General features: G+C 38.0%; 2 protein-coding genes across 5 annotated transcripts in view; one reads left to right on the top strand and one right to left on the bottom strand.

Annotated features, from left to right (window-relative positions):
* dcaf12 (DDB1 and CUL4 associated factor 12) overlaps positions 1 to 18,415 on the bottom strand; it is a 91,727-nt gene extending 73,312 nt beyond the window's left edge. The window contains exon 1 of the mRNA XM_073064207.1: positions 18,054 to 18,415. Within this exon, the coding sequence (XP_072920308.1) occupies positions 18,054 to 18,110 (57 nt within the window). The 5' untranslated portion in view covers positions 18,111 to 18,415. The remainder of the gene's footprint in view (positions 1 to 18,053) is intronic.
* Positions 18,416 to 18,484: 69 nt separating this feature from the next.
* Positions 18,485 to 27,286, top strand: part of ubap1 (ubiquitin associated protein 1) — a 57,236-nt gene continuing 48,434 nt past the window's right edge. The window contains exon 1 of one of the 4 annotated variants that reach the window (XM_073064206.1): positions 18,485 to 18,660. The gene's annotated coding sequence lies outside the window, so the exon portion shown is untranslated. Of the gene's footprint in view, positions 18,661 to 24,793; positions 24,977 to 25,004; positions 25,308 to 27,286 lie in introns of those variants that run through there. The other 3 variants (XM_073064205.1, XM_073064203.1, XM_073064204.1) reach the window with 3 other exon arrangements.

Genomic DNA, 27,286 nt, shown 5'->3' with positions numbered 1-27,286 from the left:
GGGCTTAGAAATTTGGGAGTTAGTAATAACCTGAGCGGTAGGAGACAAGTAGATTAATTTAACCCAACGAATAAAATTAGGCCCAAAATTAAACATTTCTAAGGTCTTAAAAAGATAATCCCACTCAATCCTATCAAAGGCTTTTTACGCTCTGATATTTTTTTGGATGGTGAATATATCACATTCAATAACCGACGTATATTAAAATGTGAGTAACAATTTTTAATAAATCCTGTCTTCGAGCTAAGATTTTGGATAAAATTTTTGCACCAACATTTAATAAAGAAATCGGTCTATATGAAGAACATTCAGATGGATTTTTTTTAAGAATAAGAGAAATAAAAGCTTCATAAAAAGATTGAGGGAGTTTACCTGATTTAAAGGACTCTGATAAAACAGAGGATAAATCAGGTGTAAGTAACGTAGTGAAAGTTTTATAAAACTCCCCAGGAAAGCCATCAGGTCCTGGGGTCTTACCAGAATGTAAAGCACGTATAGCCTCAGCCACTTCTTCATTGGAAATAGGCTGATCTAACTGTGTTAGACTATCAGCAGACAATGTAGGAATGTTGATATTACTGAAAAAAGCATTCATATAGGTATCATCTGAAGAAGAGTCAGACTGATACAACTTAAGGTAAAAGTCTTTAAATACGTTGTTAATTTCAGAATGGTCGGATGTCTTAGTTCCATTATCTTTAAAAATTTCTGTGATTTGACGATTAACTGTAAAAGATTTTAAGCGATTGGCTGATAAACTACCAGTTCTATCCCCGTGAATGTAAAATTGAGTTTTATCTCTCAACAGCTGACATTCAATTGGGTAAGTCAGCAGAAGATTATACTTGGATTGGATTTCAATACGCTTATTATATATACTTGGATCTGGAGATAGGGCATACTTTCGATCAAGATCTTTTAATATCACTGCTAGGTCAGACCTTTCTTTGTCAGCTTTTTTCTTTATATAGGTAGAGTAAGAGATAATTTCTCCACGAATATATGCTTTAAAAGTATCCCAGACTATATTACCAGCAGTATCTCCTTTAAAATTTTCTTTAAAAGAAAAAAGTAATATGCTTTTCCAAAAACTTTAGAATTTTTTTTATCAGATAACAATGATGTTAAAATGCCAACTTCTATTTGGTACAGAGTAAACAGATAATCTTAAAGCCAGAAGCACAGGTGCATGATCAGACAAAGCTACCTCCTTATAATCACAGGATCTTACCAGTGGAAGCAAGATTCCATCTATTAAAAAAAAATCAATCTGAGAGTACATATGATGAACCTGAGAGAAATATGAATATTCCTTTTCTTGAGGGTGTAAAAAACGCCACACGTCAAGAATACCACATTGAGATAAAAAAGATTTAAAAAGTAGGACTGATTTATTAGTGACAGGGGTTTTACTTGAAGACCGGTCTAATATAGGGTCAAGCCAAAAATTAAAATCTCCACCCATCACTAAGGAATACCGATTCAAATCGGGCAGAAAAGAGAAAAGACGTTCAAAGAACAAGGAGTCATCTGTATTTGGAGCTTATACATTCGCAAATACGATTAGTTTATTCTCAAGACTACCCGAAACAATAACAAAGTGCCCATTTGTATCAGAAATTATATTATGTTGAATAAAGGATACATTCTGATCAAACAGGATAGAGACACCTCTCGATCTAGATTGAGAGGGTGAGTGAAAATGTATACCCTTCCATCCTTTGAAAGAACGTGAAATATCATCTTTACGAATATAGGTTTCTTGGAGAAAGATTATACGAGTTTTAAATTTCCGAATATAAGAGAAAATCTTATTTTGTTTAACAGGGTTATTTAGACCTTTCACATTAAAACTGAGTATATTAATAAAAGAATCCATTAAGTATCCTTTAGTAATGTATAAAAGGTAATCACAGAAATGTAGATAGAGAATAAATAAAACAGTAATACATCCAATCAGCTTTCTGGAAGAACCCATTCCCCCCCCCCTCCCTCCCCCCAAAGAGAGAAATCAGCCAAGGGAGGCTGAAGACTAAATCTAACGTTCCCAACCCAAAACTCCGGTGGCTCCAGAATATATATGTATAGCTGTGCTGAATAAATGATTTTATATACACACACACACAAAAACAAAATATCAAAGTAAATAAGTTTGCTAATTACAAAAAAAACATGGGAGAATATAAGTATTAGTCTCAGTAAAAAAGGAAAGACATAAGGAAAATCAATAAGTAAAACAACATATACTCGCGGGTGCAAAAAAAGAGTAAAGAAACAAATAGAAGATAATTAGAAAGGGAAGCGGTTTAGATAGCTTCCTACATGACTAATTTAAGACATTCAAGGGAGAGAAAACAAAGGATAAAATGGCAAAATAATGAAAAAACCAAAAACCAGCAAGTTTTTCAGGAAGCCCAAGAATTCTGATATTGCACCTTCGGTAACGCGTCGTATTTTTTAAGTTGTTCCTTAGAAATTTTCTTAAAACCTTCGATATCCTTCTGCAACACTGGCAGAGATTCTTCATGTAGCTTAATACGAATTTCGTGGTCAATCACAGTCTGCTGTATACTTCCAAGTTTCCGATTAAGCGTTTTCAGTTCAGATTTAACCAGGTCGAAGGAATTCTGTAACAAGTCAAACTTGGATTCCAAGTCATCCAGTTTATCCAATTTTTCGAGTTTCTCTGACATTTGTTGAAACATTTCAGTCAAAGTCTCTAAAGTAGCCTCTTTTTTTTTTTTTTTGAGTGTTTTCTACTCATGGTGCTCTCACCGAGATAGGTTTAAACAGCAAAGTAAGCGAATAATTTTGGAGCACGTAGCTACTGCAACCTACTCCATTACAGCCACCGGAAGTCTCCCCTACCCTGAAGAATTCTATAAAAAATTTGGAAAATTGCTCTCTCCATATATGCTGGAAATGTTTAAGGACTCTTTTGTGAAAGGTAATTTACCCTCTACTTTTTATGAGGTTTCTATTTCTTTAATTCTTAAAAAGGATAAAGATCCTACTGATTGTGCTTCATATAGACCTATTTCATTATTGAATGTTGATGCTAAGATCCTGTCAAAGATAATGGCCAATCGGTTGGAAAATATTTTGAAAGATCAATCAGGCTTTATAAACGGTCATTATTCCTTTTCAAATGTTCGGAGATGATTTAACATTATATATTCATCTTCTTTTAAAACTCCACAATGTGTTGTCTCTTTGGATGCTGAAAAAGCGTTCGATGGAGTCGAATGGAAATATTTACTTAATGTTTTAGAGAAATTTGGTTTTGTTGTTAATTTTAATAATTGGATTAGAATGATATACAAGACTCCTATTGCTACTGTTATTACTAATAACTGTAGATCCCCTTTTTTCAGCTTTCACAGGGGACAGGACAAGGTTGTTCATTAAGTCCTTTGTTATTTAACTTAATATTAGAACCCCTTGCTATTGCTCTTTGTGGAGCTAAAGATATTCATGGGATTCTTGTGAATGAGACCATTCATAAGATTTCTCTTTATGCTGACGATTTACTGGTTTATATATCTAATTCCAAGGAATCTATACCTGCCTTGTTAAAATTATTTAATGAATTTGGAGATTTTTCAGGATATAAAATTAATTTTAATAAAAGTGAACTGTTTCCTTTAAATGAATCTGTTTCTATATATACTTCTTTCAAAGTTACGGATTCCTTTAGATATCTAGGCATTATAATTACTAAAAAGTATAAGGATCTTTATAAAGCTAATTTTGTTCCCTTGGTAGATTCTATGATTTATTTAGCAGATGGAACCCACTTTTGTTTTCACTTACTGGCCACATCCATATAGTCAAAATGACGATTTTACCAACATTTTTATATTTATTTCAGAATATCCCTGGTTTTTTGTCTAAGAAGTTTTTTGATCGAATTGAATCTATTATCTCATCTTTTATTTGGAATGATAAAAGACAAAGAATTGGTAAATGTCGCTTACAATTGGTAAAGAATTGGTAAATGTCGCAATTTAAGAATGTATTACTGGGCTGTTAATGTACGATATATGTCCTTTTGGTTACACTGGGTTGATAAGAACGAGCGGCCAATTTGGGTAGATTTGGAATTGAAAGCTGTGAAACAGTTTTATTTAACCTCGTTATTGGGAGCTGCTCTACCTATACAATTAGCTAAAGTTGCTAATTTAAATTTATACCCTGTGATTAAGTATTCTTTATAAATTTGGCTCCAGTTCTGTAATTTTTTTAATCTTAAAAAATTTAAACTTTGTAGTTTAATTTATCAAAATTATTTTTAAGCCGTCTTTGAGTGATCCAATTTTTTTATTTTGGGAAAATTAAGGTATTAATTCTTTTTTGGATCTATTTAAAGAAGATAGACTGATATCTTTTGAACAATTAGTTGATAAATACTCTTTCATATTCACACTTTTTACAATACCCTCAAGTTAGACATTTCTTACAAAAATATTTAAGTAATTTTCCTTACATATTAGATGCCAACCTGTTAGATACTATTACGACTATGAACCCTTCAATGAAGGGTTCCATTGGAAGAATTTATAATTTATTATTACAATGGGATAAGTGCCCTTTCTTTAAGATTAAACAAGATTGGGAAAAGGAACTTGACACCAGAGAGTCAAGAAAGCATTAGGGGAGCTGGAGAAAAGAGTGGAGAATTCCTAGAGCGATTGAGGATGTAAAACAGTGAAATAAAATTACTCTTGTCTTTAGTTCAAAGTAAATTTATTTGGCTCATTGAGTCTTCTCCTCCATTCCATCACAGCTAAATTATTTTCTCTCTCAACCCCATTCTCCCTGTCTGTTCCCTGTAACCTTTGCCCTTACTAATAAAGCACCTATTAACCTCCACTTTAAATATACCCTATAACTTTGGCGTTTGTGGCAATGAATTCCACAGATTCACTAGCCTCAGGCTAAAGAAATTATTCTTGGTTTCTGTTCTAAAGAGATGACCTTCTATTCTGAGGTTGTTCCCTCGGTCCGAGACTTTATAATCAAAGTACATTATTGCTACCATACACTTCTTGAGATTCAGCATCTTGTAGGCATTTGCAGGAAAATAGAAATACAAAATAAGTTTATGAAAAGCTATACATAGACAAAGACTGAGTGGAAAGAATATCGCTGGAGACACAATCAGATTATATATTCTAAAAAATTATTTATTTAGAGATACAGCACGGACGACACAGAGGCCTTTCAATTTCACGGTATCAACCTATCAATTTAACCCTAGCCTAATCACAGGACAATTTACAACGACCAATTAACCTACTAGAATTTACTAGAATGTTGCCTGGGTTTCAGCACCTAAGTTATAGAGAAAGGTTGAACAAGTTAGCTCTTTATTCTTTGGAGCGTAGAAGGTTGAGGGGGAACTTGATAGAGGTATTTAAAGTTATGAGGGGGATAGATAAGAGTTGATGTGGATAGGCTTTTTCCATTGAGAGTAGGGGAGATTCAAACAAGAGGACATGAGTTGAGAGTTAAGGGGCAAAAGTTTAGGGGTAACACGAGGAAGAACTTCTTTACTCAGAGAGTGGTAGCTGTGTGGAGCGAGCTTCCAGTAGAAGTGGTAGAGGCAGGTTCAATATTGTCATTTTAAAAAAATCGGATAGGTATATGGACAGGAAAGGAATGGAGGGTTATGGGCTGAGTGCAGGTCGGTGGGACTAGGTGAGAGTAAGCATTCGGCACGGACTAAAAGGGCCGAGATGGCTTGTTTCTGTGCTGTAATTGTTATATGGTTATATATGGTTAATTTGACTTTTACGACAGAGGACTGGATGTGGATCTTGAAGTTAGTTAACTCTTCTTCGATTTGTGCTAGTCATTCATTGATTCAATTTAAAATTGTACATCATTACTATTTGACAAGGGAGAGATTGTCTAAAATCTTTCCTAATGTTGATAGTTATTGTGGTAGCTACACTGACACACGTTTTGGTCTTGTTCTATACTGGAACAGTTTTGGAAGTCAGTTTTTTCTATAATTTCTAAAGTCCTTAAAATGAATTTACAACCTAACCAATTAACTGTGCTCTTTGGAATAATTCCTCAATATATCCGTGGTACTTCTTTGACCAACATGTTATTGTGTTTGTTACATTGATAGCTAGGAGGGCCATTCTGTTGAAGTGGAAGGATAATTCGGCTCCCACTCTGTCACAATGTTATGTCTTAGTTTGGAGAAAATTAGAAGTCAAACCTTTGAACCTATGTTTGATTTTGAGAAAAAATGGGGTTTATTTGCTCGTTATTACCATTTGAGTTATTTCCTCCATGATCTAATTGTAAATTTTGTTTTTTTTTGCTGGCGGTTTGATGTTTATCTTTAGAAGCTTTTTGTATGACACATGGCTCCGGGGTTGAACACCTAATGGGTTCTTTTTTTCCCCCTCACTTTTTTCTTGCTTTAGTAGGGGTTTTTTTCCTTTTTTTTTTGTGTCACCATATTTTTCGATCCTTAAACATTGTTTTTTTTCCCTTTGAGACATTGTAAGATGTACTTCATAAGTATGTACTTACTTCGATGTACTCTTGTTATTTTGGATAATAATAATAATAAAAAGATTTGAAAAGAAAAGACAATAGTATGAAACTTCCCAATAAAAGCAACTCAATCAGCATGGATCCTAAACTACATTTGGACGTACCATTTCCACAATTCAACAGTTTGATCATAGGTTCCATAAGCCACATTGTCACTGACAATGTATTAGAGAAAATATCACTAATTTCCACAAACTTCTCACAATTCACTCAGGAAGGCCAATATCAGCATCTACTTCAGACCAATACCGAGGCTCTTGTTTTAGTGGGCCATTCTGGGCAGGCCAAGATTTTTGTATATCTGATACAGGCACTGAAATCAATTCACGGGAAAAGATCAGGTGGATTGAAAAGATTCAAGGATAGGTTCAAAGGTTCTTGATGTAATACAATATATCACAAAAAGAACCTCTGATCAATGACCACTCAAAGTGAAGAAGGAACATTCAGAATGGCAAAGAACCTCAAGGGCATACACTGGGAGCACAAAGAGACCCTCTGCAATTGGTAGGGAGAGTCACCACCTCATAAAACTGCCTACCCATCCTGTCTGTCATCGACCACCTCCAGAAGAGTGTGGCTCCCAAAATGACCTCAGGAGCCACCTCAAAGGTGACAAAACCAGGATGAAAGCATATCATTCTCTCTCCCAAGAGACTATCTAAGTAAGATTAATGGAGCCCAGATTCCCTAAGTTATAACACCCGAGTTAAAAGGGAAGATTTAAAAATAGGGTTGTAAAGAAAGCTTTTGGCACATTGGCCTTCATAAATCAAAGTAAGAGTACAGGAGATGGAATGTTATGTTGAAGTTGTCCAAGACATTGGTGAGGCCTAATTTGGAGTATTGTGTGCAGTTTTGGTCACCTACCTACAGGAAAGATGTAAACAAAGTTGAAAGAGTGTAGAGAACATTTACAAGGATGTTGCCAGGTCTGGAGGACCCAAGTTATAAGGAAAGATTGAATAGGTTAGGACCTTATTCCTTGGAATGCAAAAGATTGATAGATTTGCTGAGAGGTATCCAAAATTATGAGGTGTATAGATAGGGTAAATGCAAGCAGGCTTTTTCCACTGAGGGTCAGTGGGACTATAACCAGAAGTCATGAGTTAAGGGTGAAAGGTTTAAGAGGAACATGGGGAGAGTGCAAACTTCTTCACTCAAAGGGTTGTGAGAGTGTGGAGTGAGTTGCCTGCACAAGTGGTGCATGTGTGCCCGATTTCAATGTTTAGGAGGAGTTTGGATAGATGGTAGAAGTATGGAGGGCTATGGTCCCAATGCAGGTTGATGGGAGCAGGCAGTTTAAATGGTTCAGCATGGACTAGCTGAGCTGAAGAGCCTGTTTCTGTTCTGTACTTTTCTATTATTTTGATAATTAATCCTGATCCCAGTACATTGTTTATTAACAAAAAGGGTGCCTACCACAATCTTTTGATCTACTAAAAAAAAGAAAGATTTACACCTTTCAAGAGGCATACGTTTTCCTTAATTTATTGGTGTAAAATATACAGAGGGTACTGGAAAAATTCTACAAGAGTTAAAATCAGATTTATAACACATGCAGCTTAAACTCTGAAATGCATGGTTCTCTAAGATGCTTGTTAATTAAAAAAAATTGTAGTACATTTCCAAATATAAAATTGTGGAGTGTGTCTATTTTACAGCCAATTGACCCATATGCCTTTTCACAGTAACAAATAGGATGATATCCAAAGAATTTTCCACCTGTTTAGCTTCCTCACACCTATTTTAAAATCAAGCGGCTTAAATATTCAACAGCAAGAACTTAAGTTTTTTGACTAAAATCAGATTTAACAACATAAAATAGCTCATTTGTGGAAGAATACTACATGAAAACATGTACCCAAAATACCATGGATGTAAAAATTTGAAATAGAATAGACAATTCTGAAAATAATCAGTTAGACAACACCTGTGGAGAAAAGATAAAAGTTCACTTCTGAAATAATAAGAAGTCATTAATTGAAACATTGCTTCCTTTCCACAAACACTACAAACTACTACCCCATTTCAGACCACCATCTTCTCTCTAAACTCTTTGAATATGCTGTGGCCTCTGAAATACATGCCCATCCACGATGTTACCATTGCAGTGAGCTACATGTTAAATGATGATGATGGAGTAATAGGAAGGAGATAGGAGTTTAGTAACATGGTATCATGATGACACTTCCCTGAATGTCAACAAAACCAAACAGCTGATCCTTGTCTTCAGAAAGGTGCACATGCTCTTACCTACAAAAATGTTGAGATTGAAAGGATTGAATCCTGTAAGCTTATCCAGGCTTTTACCTAGCTGGTGAATTATAACATAGAAATCTGCAGCATATTAGAGGCCCTTAGGCCCACAATGCTGTGCTGACCATGTAACCTCCTCTCAAAACTGCCTAGAATTACCCTACCACATAGCCTTCTTTTCCCAAGCTCCATGTATCTATCCAAATCTCTTAAAAGACCCCATTGTATATGCCTCCACCACCATCCAGTACTTATTCTGATACTCTAATGAAATTTATCACATTTATTGTAACATATTTTACTGTTAAACAAAATTTCATAGAGCTCAAATAAAATAGGTCACTGAGGATTAAGTATACATTTCATTCTATGTGGGTATAGTAATAATAATAGTTAATTGGTCACAGCCAAAAAAAACTTAAATGCCTCTTCCCTCAGTAGGCTGAAGAATTTAGCATTTCCCTTGAATCTTACCAAGTTTTATCAATGCACCATAAAACCATTCTAACTGGATTCATAACGGCTTGGTACGGCAAAAGTTCTGCATGTGACCTCAAGAAAATACAGAGAGTTGTGGCACAGCTCAGCACATCACAGGAACCAGCCTCCACTCTATCGACTTCTCACTGCCTCCGTAAAGCAACCAGCATAATCAAAGACCCAACCCAGAGATATTCTCTCCTCTCCCCTTGGACAGAAAACACAAAAGCCTGAAAGTATGTACCAGGCTCAAAGACAGCTTCTATTCTACAGCTGGCAGATTCTTGCATGATAAGATGGACTCTTGGCCACACAATCTATCTCATTATGATCTTGCACTTCGTCATTTACCTGCACTGTACTTTCTGTAGCTTTTACAAGTATTCTTCATTGTTTTATTATACCTTATTCGAGCTCAATGCACTGTGTAATAATTTGATCTGCATGAACTGTATTCAAGACCATGTTTTTCACTGTATCTTGGTACATGTGACAATAATAAACCAATACCACCTAAACTTGGGACTATTTACAGTATTTCAATCCCTCCAGTTAGGTTTCCTGACACAGTACCAAACAATTCTTAACAACGATCTTCAGAAGATATCATTTAATTGATAAAGCTAATTGCTCTCCCTTCTTTTTCCATATCTACAGCCTTTGATATTCCTGACCATGTCATTTCTTATACAAAAAGTTTTCATCTACCATCCAAACAAGTCAAATTACACTTGTTCATGTCCATTCATACCTATCCATGTGTGTGCCAAAAAAATTTTCACAATGCCTTCTTTTGCCAATGTCCCCATGGGCAATTTGATGATATCCAGCTCCTTCACTGTAACTGTCAAATTGCTTAGTGAAAAGACACAGCAAAGAGAAATACCCAACTACCGGTAAATGTCAGGAAGATTGAAGCCAGAGACTTTGAATCACACGACAAACTTGGTTCTCTGGACATCAACCCAAATCTTCTCCCAAAATCTATCTCAAACTAAATCGAACTGTTCATAAATCTTGAGCTATTTTTGCAAATGACAGATTTTCCTAATGGAAACTAAAGGCTTCTCAGCATGCCACTGCTATAATTTTTCTTTGTGTGTATTTTAAACTTTAAATGCAATAATGAATAGGCACATTACTTTACTCTAACAAGAGATTTTTTTAAAAAATCGTATATATTCCTGCGCCATTCTGCACCTTCCAGGACTTCAAAACTCACAGACTTATTTTCCTTAATAGCAATTTGTCAGACTATCTTCAGCAAACTCCACAGTCTTCTATTATATCCCTAAGTATATTCACTTCCTCAATTTAAAAATCCATTAAGAGCTCCCACAACTTGGTCAATTAAAATTTAATATCACAAAATGCAATTAAACCATTGCACGAGTATTTTAAAAACTAGCTGTCTGTAGCTCTTTGTTGCAGTGTTTTAGGGGAAACAAAAGGATAAAGTTTACTGAAAATAAAAACTTATTTCAAGCGTTACTAATATTAAACCTGAAGATTTATTTACATTAAAACTGAGGCCTTAAAATTATCACTCAAAGCTCAATGGTCACATACATTTGGCTTCAATAGTCCAAGTTAACTCTTTGGTGATTTATTTATTCCCCTTTTTAGACGTCACTTCAAATTTAAGTTTATAAAAGCAATTAGCTCCTCCCATAATATCAATTAGTGGAGTTGATTTATTCAGTCTATAAAATAGTGCCTGTGTCATTGTGTTGCCCTTTAAATGTATACCAAACCTTGCCTGCTCTTGAGACTTAATAAACCTTCAGGGACAAAGTTTGTGAGCAGCTCAGTTAAGTACATGGAAATTGCCTGGTGGGGTTGAGCAGCTGCATTCCCATCAGTCCCCTCCCTCTTCCTTCTTCCCATCAAAATGTCTATCTTTCTCAGAAATAAAAGCCAATCTTGCTCAGAATATCTTATTATAGTACATTTTATTTACAAAGTACTTTTTAAAAGTACTCACTCAAGTAACATTTCCAAACACAGGCTTCATTGGTCTTGAATGTTAATGTAACATTGGCAAGGCCATAATTAATGCTGTATTTATGGGCATTACAGTCCAAACAATCTTAATAAAAATATTTTTGAAGAACAGAAGACATATATAACAGAAATCAGAACTCTTATTCCCTTTTCCAATGCATAGAAATAACCTTAACAACATATCAGTTAAGAAATTTTTGAACACTTATTTCTATGGTAATGTCAGGTTTCTCAACTGATCAACTGTGTTTTCCACCCAATTATTTAGATGAATATCAAAAAACTGCAGATCCTGGAAATCTGAATAAATACAAAAAAGTTGAATAATTTAACAGATCAAATCTGTGGAATGAGAGAACACCTAATATTTCAGCTCAAAGACCCAACATAACAACTGGAAGACAGAACATATGTTAAGTTGCAGAGAAGGAGGCAAGGAGACGGATGCGACCAAGTTAAAGTCTCTGATAGGATGAGACCGGGAATAATGTTGTAAATATCAAGCAGTTAATGAGTTGGGGGGGGGGGGGGAGCAGTTGAAAAGAGGTAAAATGAAGAAGCTGTGAAATGAGGGTAGTTAAAGATTGCAAATAACAAGAAATGCAAAAGGATGTGAAATATAGGGCTGAAGTATATGCCCAGCAAATCAGACTAATGAAGAGAAAAACTAAACCAATATTCCAGATAGCTATAACAGAAATGGCCATTTATTGATACAGAGAAAGCAAGTTACCTGAAGTTGTACAATTCAACATAGCCTAGAAAGTTCTAGTGCTTCCATACAGAAGACATGGTGATGCTCAAGATATCGGCCTCATTATAATAATGTAGTAGACCACAGACTGGTCAGAACAGCAGTAGATTGGGGAATTAAATTGACAGAGAACACTGAGTCACTGCTGCAGACTGGTTCTCCAAAATCCACTATATTCTGCATTTTTAAAGGCTATTATTAATGCTTTTTGAGATAGTGATTTAGATGCATATCATATTTTTTACTGAGTTAAGTATTGTATGTAATTAGTTTTGCTACAACAAGTGTATGGGACATTGGAAAAAAAGTTGAATTTCCCCATGGGGATGAATAAAGTATCTATCTATCTATCTATCTATTTCTAGGGCAGTCCCTCTACACTGGAGAAACTAAATACAGATTTGTTAATTATTTCGTGGAATACCTGCATTCAGCTCACTGGGATGACTCAAAGTTCCCTGTTGCACGCCAACTGATTCTCCATCCCAATCTGTCGGTGGCCTCCTGAACCAGTACAAGTAGTCTCAAAGTAAGCTCAAACAACAGCATCCAGTCTTCTGTATGGGCACACTGCAACCTTCTGGACTCAACCGTGAATCCCACAACTTCATAAAATTCACCTTCTCCCTCTGTACTCTGATATGAAACTGGCCCATTTTACATGCCACAGTCCCTGACAGTTTGCATTCCACACTCCCAGTGAGTAGTTGGCACATTTGCATGCCAGAGTCGTGAGAAGACACAGGATTGTACAGGGGGAGAGAACCTAAAAGTAAGCAGGAGCAGTCGGCACATTTTGTGTGCCACAGTTCCCAAAGAGACATACAATTGTGCATAATTAGGAACTTGGAAAGGTCCAATAAAAAGTTACTTTTAAGCAGAACAGCCTTTGTCAGAGTGGGCCAGTGTTCGAGTGGGGAGTCGAGGCTTCAGAGAGGAGAGATATAGGCCACAGGTAAATTTTTTGTTTTGTTAGGATAGTGGAATGCTCCTCTTGCAGGAAGTGGGAAGGCAGGGAGACCTCCAGTGTCCCTGATGATTACACCTGTAAGGAGTATCCAGTTGCAGCTTCTTACACACATTAAGAAGTTGGAGCTGGAACAGGGAGGCAGTTACATCCAAGGTGCAGGACACAGGAAACTGGGCGACTGTCAGGAGGGGGAAAAGGGGATAGACAGCGAGTGCAGAGTACCCCTGTGACTGTTCCATCAACAACATGTAAACTGCTTTGGATACTGTTGGGGGGGGGCAGGGGGAATGGGGAATATGATCTAGCACAGAAAAACCACAGTGGTCAGGTCTCTGGCACTCAGCCTGGCCCTGTGGCTCAGAAGGGAAGAGGTAAAGAAGAGGAAAGCTGTCGTGATAGGGTATTAATTGGTCAGGTAAACAGAAAGGAAGCTCTGTGGATGAGATCCAAGATGGTTTGTTGCCTCCCAAGAGCTAGGGTCAGGGATACCTCAGATAAAGCCCACAGTATTCTTAAGTGGGAAGGTGAACAACCAGAGGTTGTGGTCCACATGGATAGGTGACAGGGTCCTGCAAAATGAGTTCAGGGAGTTAGGTGCTAAGTTAAAGGGCAGGACATCCATGGTTGTGATCTTAGGATTGCTACCCATGCCACATTCTAGTGAGGTCAAAAATAGGATGAACATACAGTTTAACATGAGAGTAAGGAGTTGCTGCAGGGGAGAGGGCTTCAGATTTTTGGATCACTGGTCTCTTACAGGGAAGGCAAGATCTGTACAGAAGGATGGTTTGTACCTGAACTGGAGGGGGACTGATAGCATAACCAGAGACACCACACACCCCGGCCACTCCGTTTGACCCGCTGCCATCCAGCAAAAGGTTCAGGACACTAAAAGCCAGAACAAATAGACTGAGGAACAGCTTCTACCCAGAGCTGTGGCCTCCATCACACCACTCCCACAGAACAATGACTGAAACTGTGAGCACACACAAGGACTCAAATACTTGCACTAACGGCACTTTATTCATTACTGTGATATTCTGGTGCTGCTGCAACTTATTTTCTGCTACTTATCTATTTAATACCATTTTTCTATTACTGTCTTGTTTTGATCTACCACTTTGTTTGATTGCCTGAGAGGAAGCCAAACGGAGTTCCATTGTACCTATGTATAATGACAATAAAGATCACTCAATTCAATTCATTTAGAGGGATGTTTTGCTGCATGGGGGTGGGGGTGTTAAATGAGAACTACAGGGGAATGGGTGGAGTGAATATGGAGAATGATGTTGTTAAGCCTACATACAGACAGGAATCAAAAAGTCAAGCACGATGAAACTAATGTTCAAGAGCTGCAAGGAGTATTGTAGAAAAGGAGGATGAGCTCAGGGTATGGATCGGCGCATGGAATTATGACATTGCAGCCATTAGTGAGTCTTGGTTGCAGGAGGGGCAGGACTGGCAACTCAGTTCCCCGGATTCCATTGTTTTAGATGTGATAGAATGAGAAGGATTAAAGGGTGGCATTACCAGTCAGGGAAAATATCATTGCAGTGCTCAGTCAGAATAGACTGGAGAGCTCGTTCAGTGTGGTTTTATGGGTAGAACTTAAAAATAAGAAAGGTATGACCACATTAATGGGATAAATTATAGGCCACTAACTGTCCACAAAATCATGTGAAAGGCCCTGCCCCAATGAAAGCTACAATTATTACTAAGCAACGCAGTGGTTTAATTGTTGGAATACATATGTTTCTTAAGTGTTTTATATGCATAGAATATAATCAGGTTTATTATGTAAAATTTGTTCTGCAGCAGCAGTACTGTGCAATTCATTAAAATTTACTATAAATATACAATATAGCAGGCCGGTGGTGAAGTGGCGTCCACATCGCGCTTCGAGGTAAGTGGTCCCGGGTTCGAATCCAGCCAGCTCCTTGTACACATTCCATCTGTGTGGGGTTGAAAGACAAGCCCGCAACTCGGCTTCATAAAAACTAAAGAAATGGAAAGGCTGCCACCCAATGCACCACAAGGCATAGAACAGAACAGTAAGTTACAATAAATTTTAAAAAATTAGTGCAAAAAGAGAACAAAAAGTGAGTTACAGGCAGTCCCCAGGTTACGTATGAGTTCCGTTCCTGAGTCTGTCTTTAAGTCGGATTTGTACATAAGTCGGAACAAGTACATCCGGTATTATTTAGCGTCAGTTAGTCAAACGTTTGTCTTAGTATATAGCATATATTTATATAAACATATGTATTCCAATAATTAAACCACTGCGTTGCTTAGTAATAATTGTATCTTTCATCAGGGCTTTCACATCCTCCACTATTTTCACTTTATCCTTTAAAATTGTTCCAATCGTTGACCGACTGTAGCCTAACGCTTTTCCAATGACCGATGGCATTTCACTTCTTTCCAAACGCTTTATTATTTCCGTTTTATTTTCAATCGTGATCACTTCCTGTCAACGGAACAGAAACACTGTGGGCGGTGGGTCCCGAGCTCTGCCTGCTCCCGAAGTCCACTGGGTCCCAAGGACCATCGCACTGAGACAGGCTAAATGGGACAAGTGGGGGCTGCGCTGGGTTTGGGTATTTGATTCTCCACAATATTCCACATGGGAATTTAAACTGGAGGTGGCAGTGTTTTTTTTTAAAACGAGGTTGAGTTGTGAGCTCAACATCAACCTGGCACGGGAGCGGTCTGTCACTAAATCGAACTCGGGAACCTCCGTTCTCCAGCCCAGCGCTGATCTCACTGCACCAGCAGCCAATTGGATTGGGAGGGGGGGGGGGGGGGTCAGGGTGAATCTTGCTTAGAAAAATATAAGCCAAATACAAAGTTAAACACTCAACAGTGTCAACGGCAACGACTTAAAATGGCAGATGGCGTCGCAATCCAACAAAATGGCAGATGGCATTCTCCTTCCTTAGTTCATAAGTACAAGTTGTCTGTAAGTCGGATGTTCGTAACTCGGGTCTACCTGTAGTGTTTTCTTCCATTCTGTTACTGTGTCTTCTATTCTGTTACGATACCAAGTATGATTACAGGCTAGGGATAATATTTCAGGGTGCAGAATTTATCAGTCCCCATTTTAAAGTCACAAATTCTGTCCAAATTAATTGGCATCATAAATTCCTACAAAGCTATGTAATAGGTACATATTAATAGGTACATGTCAAGTTGCAATTAAGCCTTCCTTCCAGCTAAGATGCTACTCATAGCGGACAGGGTGAGTAGTTTCAAGATCCTGTGTGTCAACATCTCTGAAGTTCTATTCTGGGCCCCATATATTGAAGCAGTTGCAAAAAAGGCAGAACAGCAGCTACATTTTATAAGGAGTTTGAGGAGACTTGGTATGAAACAAAAGAATCACAAGTGCACTGTGGAGAACATTCTAAATGGTTGCATCACCATCTGGTATGGTGGGGCCATGGCATAGGATTAAGAAAAGATGTAAATTCAGCCAGCTCCATCATGTCCTACCTTGCCTCGAAGGACACCTTCAAAAGGTGATACCCCCAAAAAGGTGGCATCCACCATCAAGGACACCCACCACCCAGGATATACCCTCTTTTAAATTACTACCATTAAGGTGGTGGTACAGGAGCCTGAAGATACACACTCAATGTTTTAGGTACAGCTTCTTCCCTTCCATCAGATTTCTGAATGGACATTGAACCTATGAACACTCCAACTTCAATTTGCTCTTGTTTTGCACTAGTTATTTAATTTTTTATGACTTTCTTATTGCAATTTATAGCATATGTATTGCAAAACCCGAAATTTCATCATTGTGATTCAGAGTCAAATGCGAAATAGTAGACCTTCAACAAGTTTACGTGAATTGAAATCCATGATCAATGGCAATATTGAAGTGTATAAGGGATAATCTTGATATGAATCAGCCCAGCTGAAATATTTTAAACGTGTTAATTTAAAATAGAGGTTAACCTGGAAATTGAGAAGTCACTTTTGTCAGTATTAATCTCATTCTCGCATAGATTAAAAAACAAAGATGGTAACATCCCACTGTAATACTGCAAGTTTCAATTTTTACAGAAGGTACTTCCTTCTTAAAATAAGGATACAATTTTAATTAAGCTAACCCAAAAGAGGAACTAACCCAAAAACGTTTATATACAGGAAGAATTTGAGATTAAAAAATGCATGGTTTAAAAATCTATATAAATACCACATTCCCTGCAATGTGACATCACAATGACAAAATGACTTCACAAAGCACAAAACTGATTTTCAAATTACAAACATAATTATCTTGCTCAAAATTAACAAATTCTTCAAGTAGTTATAACCAATAATATCTGGTATTATTAAGTACTAACTTATACCCAATAATACCTTCAAGCACAAATCTATTCAAAGACAAAAAATTTACTTCAAACGAAGGTTATTAATATCAAAATATATCTAATCTGTTTTTTTATAGAAAAGCTCCAATATCTGTATCTAAACTGTCAAATGACTGGATCTTTATAAGTCTCAGCTACAACAATCATTAGCTGTTGGTTTTTGATACTTAAAGACAAAGTATGGGAAGTTAAGCAAAGTTGTGTACGTTAAAAAGGGTTTAAATAACTCATGCTTGTATTAAGAAGCTAGTTTTCATTATCACTCGAATACCATTTGCGCAAATGGAATTGAAACCGGGATATTTTATTAATAGAGAACTCCAATGCATCAGTAAAATCCAAACCCCATTTTATTAAACGTCTAATGTTAACTTATGCAAGGTCATCATGTATTAAAAAGCTATAAAACACAGACCATCCCTTACCTTGAACATTCATAGTAAACAAAATTTGTGGGGGGGGGGGGGGGGTTCTAGTTAATTTCGGCGTGAGCAGAAACTTGGGGATCATACTCAGCAGACCTGCCTGAGTAGGAGTTAAGTCACAAGATACAATAGTCCATCCTAGCCTGGCCAAAGAAACAGATCATTTAAATAGATTCAAAAAGAGGAGTGGCTTTGCCATGTCCTACCTGCTCCGGCTCTAATTCCGCAGCCTTTCTCTTTCTGCTAACTATTTTTCTCGCCATGGTATGGGAGGGAAAGTCTTTGAATCCACATGGAGGTAGAGTTAATAAGCGGTTAAGTGGGCTAGGCCTTTGAGCGGGAGAGGGGTTGGATACTACTGATTTGTTTTCCACATGTAAAGCCCACCTCTTGCAGGCAATTACCGTTGTGATTATTGTCAAGCAGCGTGTGTAGTCAGCGTTATTTTACAAAAAGCAGCCCGAGGCCGCGTGCGAACACTCCCACCGACCGGGGTCTGGTGTCAAATAGTCAGCGCACCGCCCGACGCTCCCCTCGCCGTGCTCACTCGATAATCTTCCGTCCGCAAGCGGGCCCTTCCCGTCACGGTACGCACTCGATATTCTTCCGGCCACAGCTCGCCATCAGTTCTGTCGAGATTGCGCGGATTTTGCGTTCGTCGCTGGGATTTTGTTCCATTAGTTTGATGAATGAGAGACATCTGCATTCACCCATCATACAGAACGATAAGTCTTAAATTTGTCTCTCGAACTGAGAAGCAAACAATATCAATGGTGGAAATCTGAAATAAAGCCACGGAAATATTCAGCAAAGGTGAAATCTGTGACTAGAAATATGGAGTTAACGGAATGGGTTGATGTTCGCTGATCATAACAAATTAGAAAAGCTGGCTATTTGAAATTGTTCAATTTTGTGTCCTGTGTGCTTAGTTGTACGAAAATGTGTTGCTCCTTAATCTTACGTTTGGTTATACTCAAAAGTTGAAAGTAAAATTTATTATCAGAGTACATACATGTCACCACACATAACCCTGAGATTCTTTTCCATGCGGGCACACTTAGCAAATCTATAGAACAGTAATTGTAAACAGGATCAATGAACAACGACTGTGCAAATGCAAATATAAATAATTAGCGATATGTAATGAGTATGAAATAACAAGTTAAAGAGTCCTTAAAGTGAGACCATCGGTTGTGGGAACACCAGAAACAGAATGGTGTATTTATCCCCTTTCGTTCAAAAGTCTGATGGTTGAGGAGTAGTAATTGTTCTTGAACCTAGTGATGTGAGTCCTGAGGCACCTGTATCTTCTACCTGATGCCAGCAGTGAGAAAAGAGCATGGCCTGGGTGGTGAGGATCTTTGATGAACGATGCTGCTTTTCTACAGGAACGTTACATGTCGATGTTCTCAGTCGATGGGAGTAATTTACCCGTGGTGTATTGGGCTGAATCCACTATCTTTTGTGGGATTTTCCACTCAAAGGCATTTAAGTTGTTAGATATAAAAGTATGATGTAAACATAAAATGGAAAGGCCTAGACAAAGTAAATGCAAAAAGGATGTTTCCCATGATGAGAGAGTTTAGGGCAAGAGGGCACAGCCTCAGGGTCGAGGAGGAGCCTTTCAAAGTGGAGATGTGGAGAAATTTCTTTAGCCAAAGGGCGGTGAATTTGTGGAATCTGTTGCCACATGCAGCTGTGGAGGCCAGGTCGTTGGGAGTATTTAAGGCAGAGATTGGTAGATTCTTGATTGGACATGGCATCAAAGGTTACTGGGAGAAGGCCGGGAACTGGGGTTGAGGAGGAGATAAAAGAGGATCAGCCATGATTGAATGGCGGAGCAGACTAATTCCAGATGGCCTAATTCTGTTCCTTTGTCTTAAGGTCTTATGGAAATGAATTTCTAAAGTTAAGGGGAATGCTCCACAGACCCTTCCAGTTTGTGCTGCTTCTTGTTTTTTACAATTCTCTTTGAGCTGTTGTGTGTGAAGATCTTGACAACTGTATCTTGAAAGGAACCTGCTAAATGCTTCCAACATTTTATGTTTTTATTCAGATTTCCAACATTTGCAGTTTTTTTTGTTTTCCCTCTCTTTATTGGCTGGCTCTGCGTGACTTGCTGAATAATTACAACATTCACTGTTTAATTGGATGTTTTCTCTGTTTTATATCTCCCAGTTCCACTGTTGTTTTCCCCCCTCATCTTCTCTGTACTCAGTAATTGCCCACTGTTTATATTTCCTTCCGGCGAATCATCTGTGGCAAACATTTGTTATGCTCTTTCAGTGAGCTTCAATTTGGTATCATTGAGACTCTCCGGGTCTCCACCTTATCACAGACACTGCCTTTGTGCTCTCTGTCCCTCCCTGTCCTCTGCAACATAAAATGTTTGATTTTTAACTTTTGTACTGTTCCCTGACCTGCTGAGTATTTCTGTTTTAATCCCTCATAATGAATCAGGCTCTATTGTCTATTGTCCTTACTGCGCAAAGATCTGAAACTCTTGATCTGAATCAAATACAACAATGAGAAATGGTTGAATCATAAACAAGGGATGAAGGGTCTCTGCCCGAAACATCAACTGTTTACTCTTTTCCATAGATGCTGCCTGGCCTGCTGAGTTCCTCCAATATTTTGTGCGTATTACATTATATTAATGAGAAATAGTCTCTATTAGCTTGGGAAAGTGATCCACCATTAAGCCCTAGCTGAGTAAAAACAAGCGACACATCTCATCTCATCTTGCATAAGATCAGTTAACAACTTCCTCCAAGTTTCAGTTCCCATGAAGCTTCATATCTGGAAAGTGAGCTGCCCTCTTCCAAAAGGAATCCTGCTGAATGGTTTAAGCCTGAAACAACGACTGCACTTTTTTCCAGAGATGCTGCCTGGCCTCTGAGTTCCTCCAGCATTTTGTGTGTGATGCTCGGATTTCCAGCATCTGCAGATTTTCTCTTGTTTCCCTGTCTTCCATCTTCATTCAGAGTCAGTTGGCAATCATGCTATCCAGCTGCATTGACAAGCATTCTTAGTCCCTCAGGATCAGGGATCAACTCCAGCTTGTGGGATCTGAAGTGAACGTGCCAGAAATTAATAGTTTCTAGTGTTTTATAGAATGAGCAGGTAAATTATTTGGAAAGTAGTGTACAACTAATGCTGTTTTTACTTAGTCTTTCTGTGCTCCCATTGTAGAGGCAATGTGTTCACAGCCTTCCTGAGTGGTCTCCCTCCATTTTTATTTGTCAAGGACTATGTATTTTCCATTGATGATGTTATGCTATATTGAGAAGATTCTTGAAGCTTTTCTCTGTTTTCTTGGAAACCTCTACCCTGTGCGGGATAGAGTGGCTGTTTCAGGAATTTGTCATTGGATATGTGGACAATATGCCCACAAGAACTGATTCAGCATGACCGCCAGACCTGGGGAGGTTGGCCAGAGAGTGGACATATGTATACCGGAAATGCATATGAAAGATTTAGCAGATGTTACTTTGTGAATATTTTTTCAGGTATCCACTCATGCACATCCATGAGTCAGAAGGGTGGATATCACTTCTGCTCCTTCGAATTCGATTTAATAATAACTTATTTGTAGAGCATTTTTCATACAGACGATATAGTTCAAAGTCCTTTAGAATGGGATAAATGTGCAAAGATGCAAATAAAAGATGAAAAGATGTTAGTTAAAAGCAAGGTTAACTCAGTGGGTTTTGAATTGGCATTTAAAAGTGTCAACTGAGTCTCCATCCCATTTAGTTTTAGGGTAGTTTAAAAAACCCGACCAGCCAATTCTGTCTTGATAGGCATTGTTTAAATTTAAGAGCCTGAGAGCTCAAGGAATATTATAAAAGGTCATGATTTTTGATCAATCTGGATGCAAAGGCTAAATTTGCCAATGAAACCTGTCCTTGCAAAACTTGCTTTACAGGACTGATTTAATTGGTTAGTACTATGCAGAAGTTAAGTATCTCCAAGATCCGCTCTTCCTAAATGAGGTACTGGCGTGTTAATTTGTAGTAGTTTCCCACCATCTATCATAATTCAGATCTGGCTTCTCCACCAGCAAATGTGGGGACTGGATTAATGAGATTGATCAAGAGATACTAATTAATCAGGTTACTCAAGTCAACCTTGAACTGGAAGGATTATTTTGTCCTGTGGAAAGGAAACAGATCTCTAGACATCTGAAGACCAAAGACAACCAGAAAACCTGTGAGTTTGAGATCAGATGGTGAATCAAAAGAATGTAATTGATCCAACAATTAACTAAACATAAGCTGTTGGCTAAGAACATTGTGGGCTTGTTCTGCCATACCTGGAAGGAAGGATTCTAGCCTATTCTCATAATTTCCCGCTGGGAGAATTACACCAGGGTAGGTTTCAGTTAAATTAGAGGTCAGTGAAAAACCAACAAGGCGCACAAATACTAGTTTCCTGGGCCTTGCATTTAACAAATGGTGTCATGGAATTTTTCAGCTCTAGACTGACTTGGGACTCAATTATTGTAGGTTAGAAGCCCATATTGTGAAAATTATTTTGGAAAATGGGCATCTCATTCTCATACTGTGCAGAGCAGCCAATTTCCTATTCAACTAAAGACAAAAAAAAATCTGCAGACAAATTTCACGTCACTTGCTGGTGATAATAAACCTGATTCTGATTCTGAGATGCTAGAAATCCAAGCAACACCAGTGCATGGATCTCCTGGTGGCCACCCACTTCAATTTTACTTCCCATTCCCATTCCGACATGTCATTCCATGGCCTCCTTTACTGCTGCAAAGAGGCCACACTCAGGTTGGAGAAGCAAAACCTTATATTCCATCTGGGTAGCCTCCATCCTAATTGCATGAACACCAATTTATCAAATTTCCAGTAATTGCCCCCACCCCTCACCATTCCATTCCTGTTTCCCTCTCTCACCTCATCTCCTTACCTGCACATCCACTCCCTCTGGTGCTTCTCCCCCTTTCCTTTCTTCCATGGTCTTCTACCCTCTCCTATCAGATCGCTGCTTCTCAGCTTCCCAGCTCTTCACCCCTCCCCCTGTCTTGGTTTCACCAATAACCTACCACCTTGTCCTTCTTCCTCTCTTCCCCCCACCTTCTTGATCTAACTTCTCATCTATTTTTCCCAACCCTGATGAAAGCTCTCAGCCCAAAATGTCGGCTGTTTACTCTTTTCCGTAGATGCTGCCTGGCATGCTGAGTTCTTCCAGTATTGTGTGTGTGTTACTTCCTACTTAACTAGTGGACATTCAAGCCAATAAGGGGGGTGCTGGTAAACTTATTCTTTCCTCCCTCTCTTTCTGATCACATTTGAAGTACTGCATTCAAATCTAAGCTCAACATTGTAAGATTAATTGGAAATAGCTTCCTAAGAATGCTAAACACAATCGATTCTAAAGACAATATACTCTGCAGATGCTGGGGTCAAAGCAACACGCACAACACGGTGGAGGAACTAAACAGTTCCACGAATGCTGCCTGACCTGCTGATTTCCTTCAGCGTGTTGTGCGTATCGATTCTAAAGATTCTGGAAATCTTGAGCAACACACTTAGGAAACAGCAATTGCTGGAGGAAACAGCAATTCAGGCAGCATCAACGGAGGGAATAAATGGTCAATGTTCTGGGCTGAGGCCCTTCATCAGGACACACTAATAAGTCTTGATAAATGGTCTTGGCCCACAATGTCAACTGATTATTCCTTTCCATAGATGCTGCCTGATTTGCTGACTTTTTCATATATTTTGAGCATGTTGCTAAATGCTTTTAGATGTAAATAGGTTGGGTTGAATATTTACTTTAGATTGTATAGACACTGTTATTTTTGTAGCATTGTTATATTTAGTGTAGTTATATTTGGTATTACTGATATACTTATTAAAATAAAGATACAAGCTAAATGACTGGTCAGCTTGACTGTTCAGATAATTTATTCAACTTATCATCATACCAACAGTTCATGAAAGATGAGGACTTGATGTAGAATAGTGCCTTTCTTAATGGAGGAAATTGGTATCATAATTATAATTTTATTGTACAGGGTCAATTATTTACATTAGGTTAAATGCTGCAATACAGAGCCAGGCATTCAGCCCAACAGTTCTCAACCAGACTATATATTGCATGAGAAAATCTAGATGCTGGAAATCCAAAGCAACACACACGAAATGCCAGAGGAACTCAGCAGGCCAGGCAGCATCTATGGAAAAGAGTGGACAGTCAACGTTTTGGGCTGAGACCTTTCATCAAGACTGAAAAGGAAGAGGTCAGAGTAAGAAGGTGGGGGAAGGAGAGGAAGAAGTACAAGGTGGTAGTTGAGGGGGAGGGTGAAGTAAAGAGCTATATGTGCCTCCTCATATTTAATTATCTCAGTATTGCATTCTAATTTCATGCAAACTTGTTGAAACCACAAATGTTCATTACAAGTTTCCCTCAAAATCACTTGCTCAAAAAATAGTTTAAGTATTAATGCCAAATGAATAAATTAGGTAAGTGGCTTTAAGAAACAATTTATGTTATGCACTTGGATTTTTAAAAATCATTTGATAATGTGCCATGTAGGAGATTTTCACTCAAAACCAGAGCTCTGGTACTGACTGCAATATATTTGCATGAATTAAAAATTCATGAAGAATAAACTGAAAGGACCAAATAATCCAATCCTATCCTTCCGGTAATATCCTTTGGAAGCATTTACAAGTTAAATGTTCTGAAGAATTACACTGTCATAATGAAACATAATTTCCACTTATTCGGTTTATGAATGGAGGCTTATTTTATGAATCTAAATGTCCTCAAAGTTGATACGTTGCACTACCTGGAATTAATATTTAATTACTAGTTCTTCGATATTAAAGATTGACATGCTCACGTCTGCATGTGTCAACAGTGCGCATGCCTCGACCGGCGCGGGCGTGACATAACTGAGCGGGGTGCAGGGGTCAGTTGGTTGGAGTTGGGCGGAATACACGTGACTTGCGCGATGACGTCACTCGCCAGCGGGTAAGATGGCGTCCTGCAATTGAAACAGGAAATAATGTCAAATTTGTCTAGTTTCAATACCAAAAAGTTATTTTTTTTCGGAATATCGAATCAAACGTTCCAGAAGATAGAAAACTCGTGGGTGAGTGTTGGGTCCGTTGGCAGTGAGCGTTGATTGTTAGGTTGTGAGGAAGTGCAGCCTTTACCCCTGTCGGTTAAAGGTACAGAGTCACTAGTCAACGGGTAGAAGTAAACTTAAACCCGCAGACCGTAAATACTGCGATCAAGTCCGGAAACCGCCCTGCAGTTCATTCCTTCAGCGTCAAGCACCCCCTCTTAGCACGGTAATATCCCAATAGTGGAGCTTCTGTTATTGATTGGGATACAAGGCCCTTCGAAACGCCCCGTTGACAACTTCGCAGATCATTTCATCAGCCAACATTAGAAAAAAGATTAACAACCGATCACTTTGGGTAATCTATAATTATTTTTATTTGTACACTTTGTCAGGATTGCCTGACATACGTAAGTTTTCTATTTTTTTCCTTTCATCTGGTTCTTAAATATATTATGGAAGTGAAGCAAGTGATGAATCATAATTGAAGGAACGTTTCCAACAAGATAACATTTTTTATTTACCTAGAAAAGTTATTTCGATTATGTTTTGATGTTGATCTTTTCAAAGTTTCATTTTGTAGATTACTGCAGTGCGAAAAGTTTTTTACGTTGGCGTTCTTTCTTTGTATCCCCGGTATCTCCCTAAGTAGGTGACAGAATTTTGAATTTTCCTTTAACAAGTCTCGCAGTTTCTTTGTAAATGTTCTTTGAGAGGGATTTAAAATTGCTTTCTCACAAGTTTATAAACCTTTATTAGGTCGCTGCCAAGAAATACAATATTGAATCTCTAATACAGTAGCTTGACTTCTCTTGGTGCCTGGATTTAAATCTCACATTCGGTTACGGTGTTGGGGGCCACAGGGTCCTTTGCCATTAGTTAGTATCTTCAGAAGAAGGAGAATTGCATTTTTTTTCTTTCTATCTGCATTTGATATTTTTTCTTCTATTAATTTCTGATTTTGTTTTTACTTATTTTAACCACATTTTATCTTTGTCTCCTTGTGATATATTTATTTTACCTGGGATTTTATTTATTCTTTCTGTTTTTCCTTGTTTGTCTGATACTAGCATAATGCTTTTTTTTACATTTTCATGGTTCAGTTCCCATGGTGATTGCTTAAGAATAATAGGTTTATACTTGATTTCTGTATTGTTTTGTTTCTTACTTTCAAAATTTTGGCAATCCATTATAAAGAATTTGTATATAGAAAAAGAATTACATGATTTATTGGAAAGGCACACAACAGATGATGAAATCATCAGTTTTGGGAATTCGATGAGGTTTGATATTTTCAACATGCTGTACTCATGCTGTTAGTCTATTATGATCTGTATAATGGGAAAAATAATTGTGGTGTAACATCGTCAATGAAACAGTTGTAAGCATAGACTAGACTGAGTTTGCAGCCAGGTTGACATTGCCCATTATTGAAATTATCACTCCAGTAGGAAATTAAGAGTTGAGGCAATTCACAGTTTAATTAATATTAATTCCACTGTCAAGAGTGCAACCTACCAACTGCCTATTTACGCCGTTGGCATTTAGGGCAGCAATGAAGGTCCTTCTTTTCCAGTGGTGTTCAGGGCTTCCTTCATCATGTCAGCAGCTCGGTTTTTACTATTGTCTGTCATGCAAGTCCTGCATGGAGACCTAAGAATACCATCACACTCAGATGCAGAGGATTCTTCATTGCTGTTTCCATAACAGGTTTTTTCACCAGTCAGGGTTGTAAGCCATGAGCTAAACTCCCCGAACCTGGAGAACTGGTGAACCACTCTTAGTCTCGCCTCTACCCTTTGACCTGTTTGACATGAGTGACCCTATCAAGAACCAAAGCATAACGCCCTGACTCCAGTCACCATAGCTCTCTGGGTCATGGAGGCACGTAAGCCTCCAAACCCTACGGCAAAGTTGTTGTCCTCTTGGAGGTCAAGAGTGTGAAGTAAAGAAATAAAGTTATGATAGTGTATGTATCTAGGAACTCTGCAAAAAAAGATAATGTTGATGTATGCATTGCATATCTGTGATTTACAGTAAAGCAGTGATTGAAGTGAAAAGGGTAAAGTGCCACAGGATTTACAAGCTAATAAGATGCATCTGACTTTTTAATGGAAATATTAATGAAAACCTTTTTCCTCCAGATAACTCATTTGTTTCTCTCGCACCATACCACAAATGGGGCAAATACTGATGTAAAATGCAATTGTATAGTTTGTGAGTTAATGGAGCATTTTAGTCAAATCGATTGAAGACAAAGCAGGTACACAATTCACAGTGAATAATCAAATGTGTAGGATAATTCACCTCTACTCATTGTGGATATTTGCATTTTTT

Source organism: Hemitrygon akajei, chromosome 13 (assembly GCF_048418815.1).
Source record: "Hemitrygon akajei chromosome 13, sHemAka1.3, whole genome shotgun sequence".
Taxonomy (NCBI): domain Eukaryota; kingdom Metazoa; phylum Chordata; class Chondrichthyes; order Myliobatiformes; family Dasyatidae; genus Hemitrygon; species Hemitrygon akajei.
The sequence above is the reverse complement of the archived record's forward strand: the minus strand, read 5'-3'. Positions and strand labels throughout refer to the sequence as shown.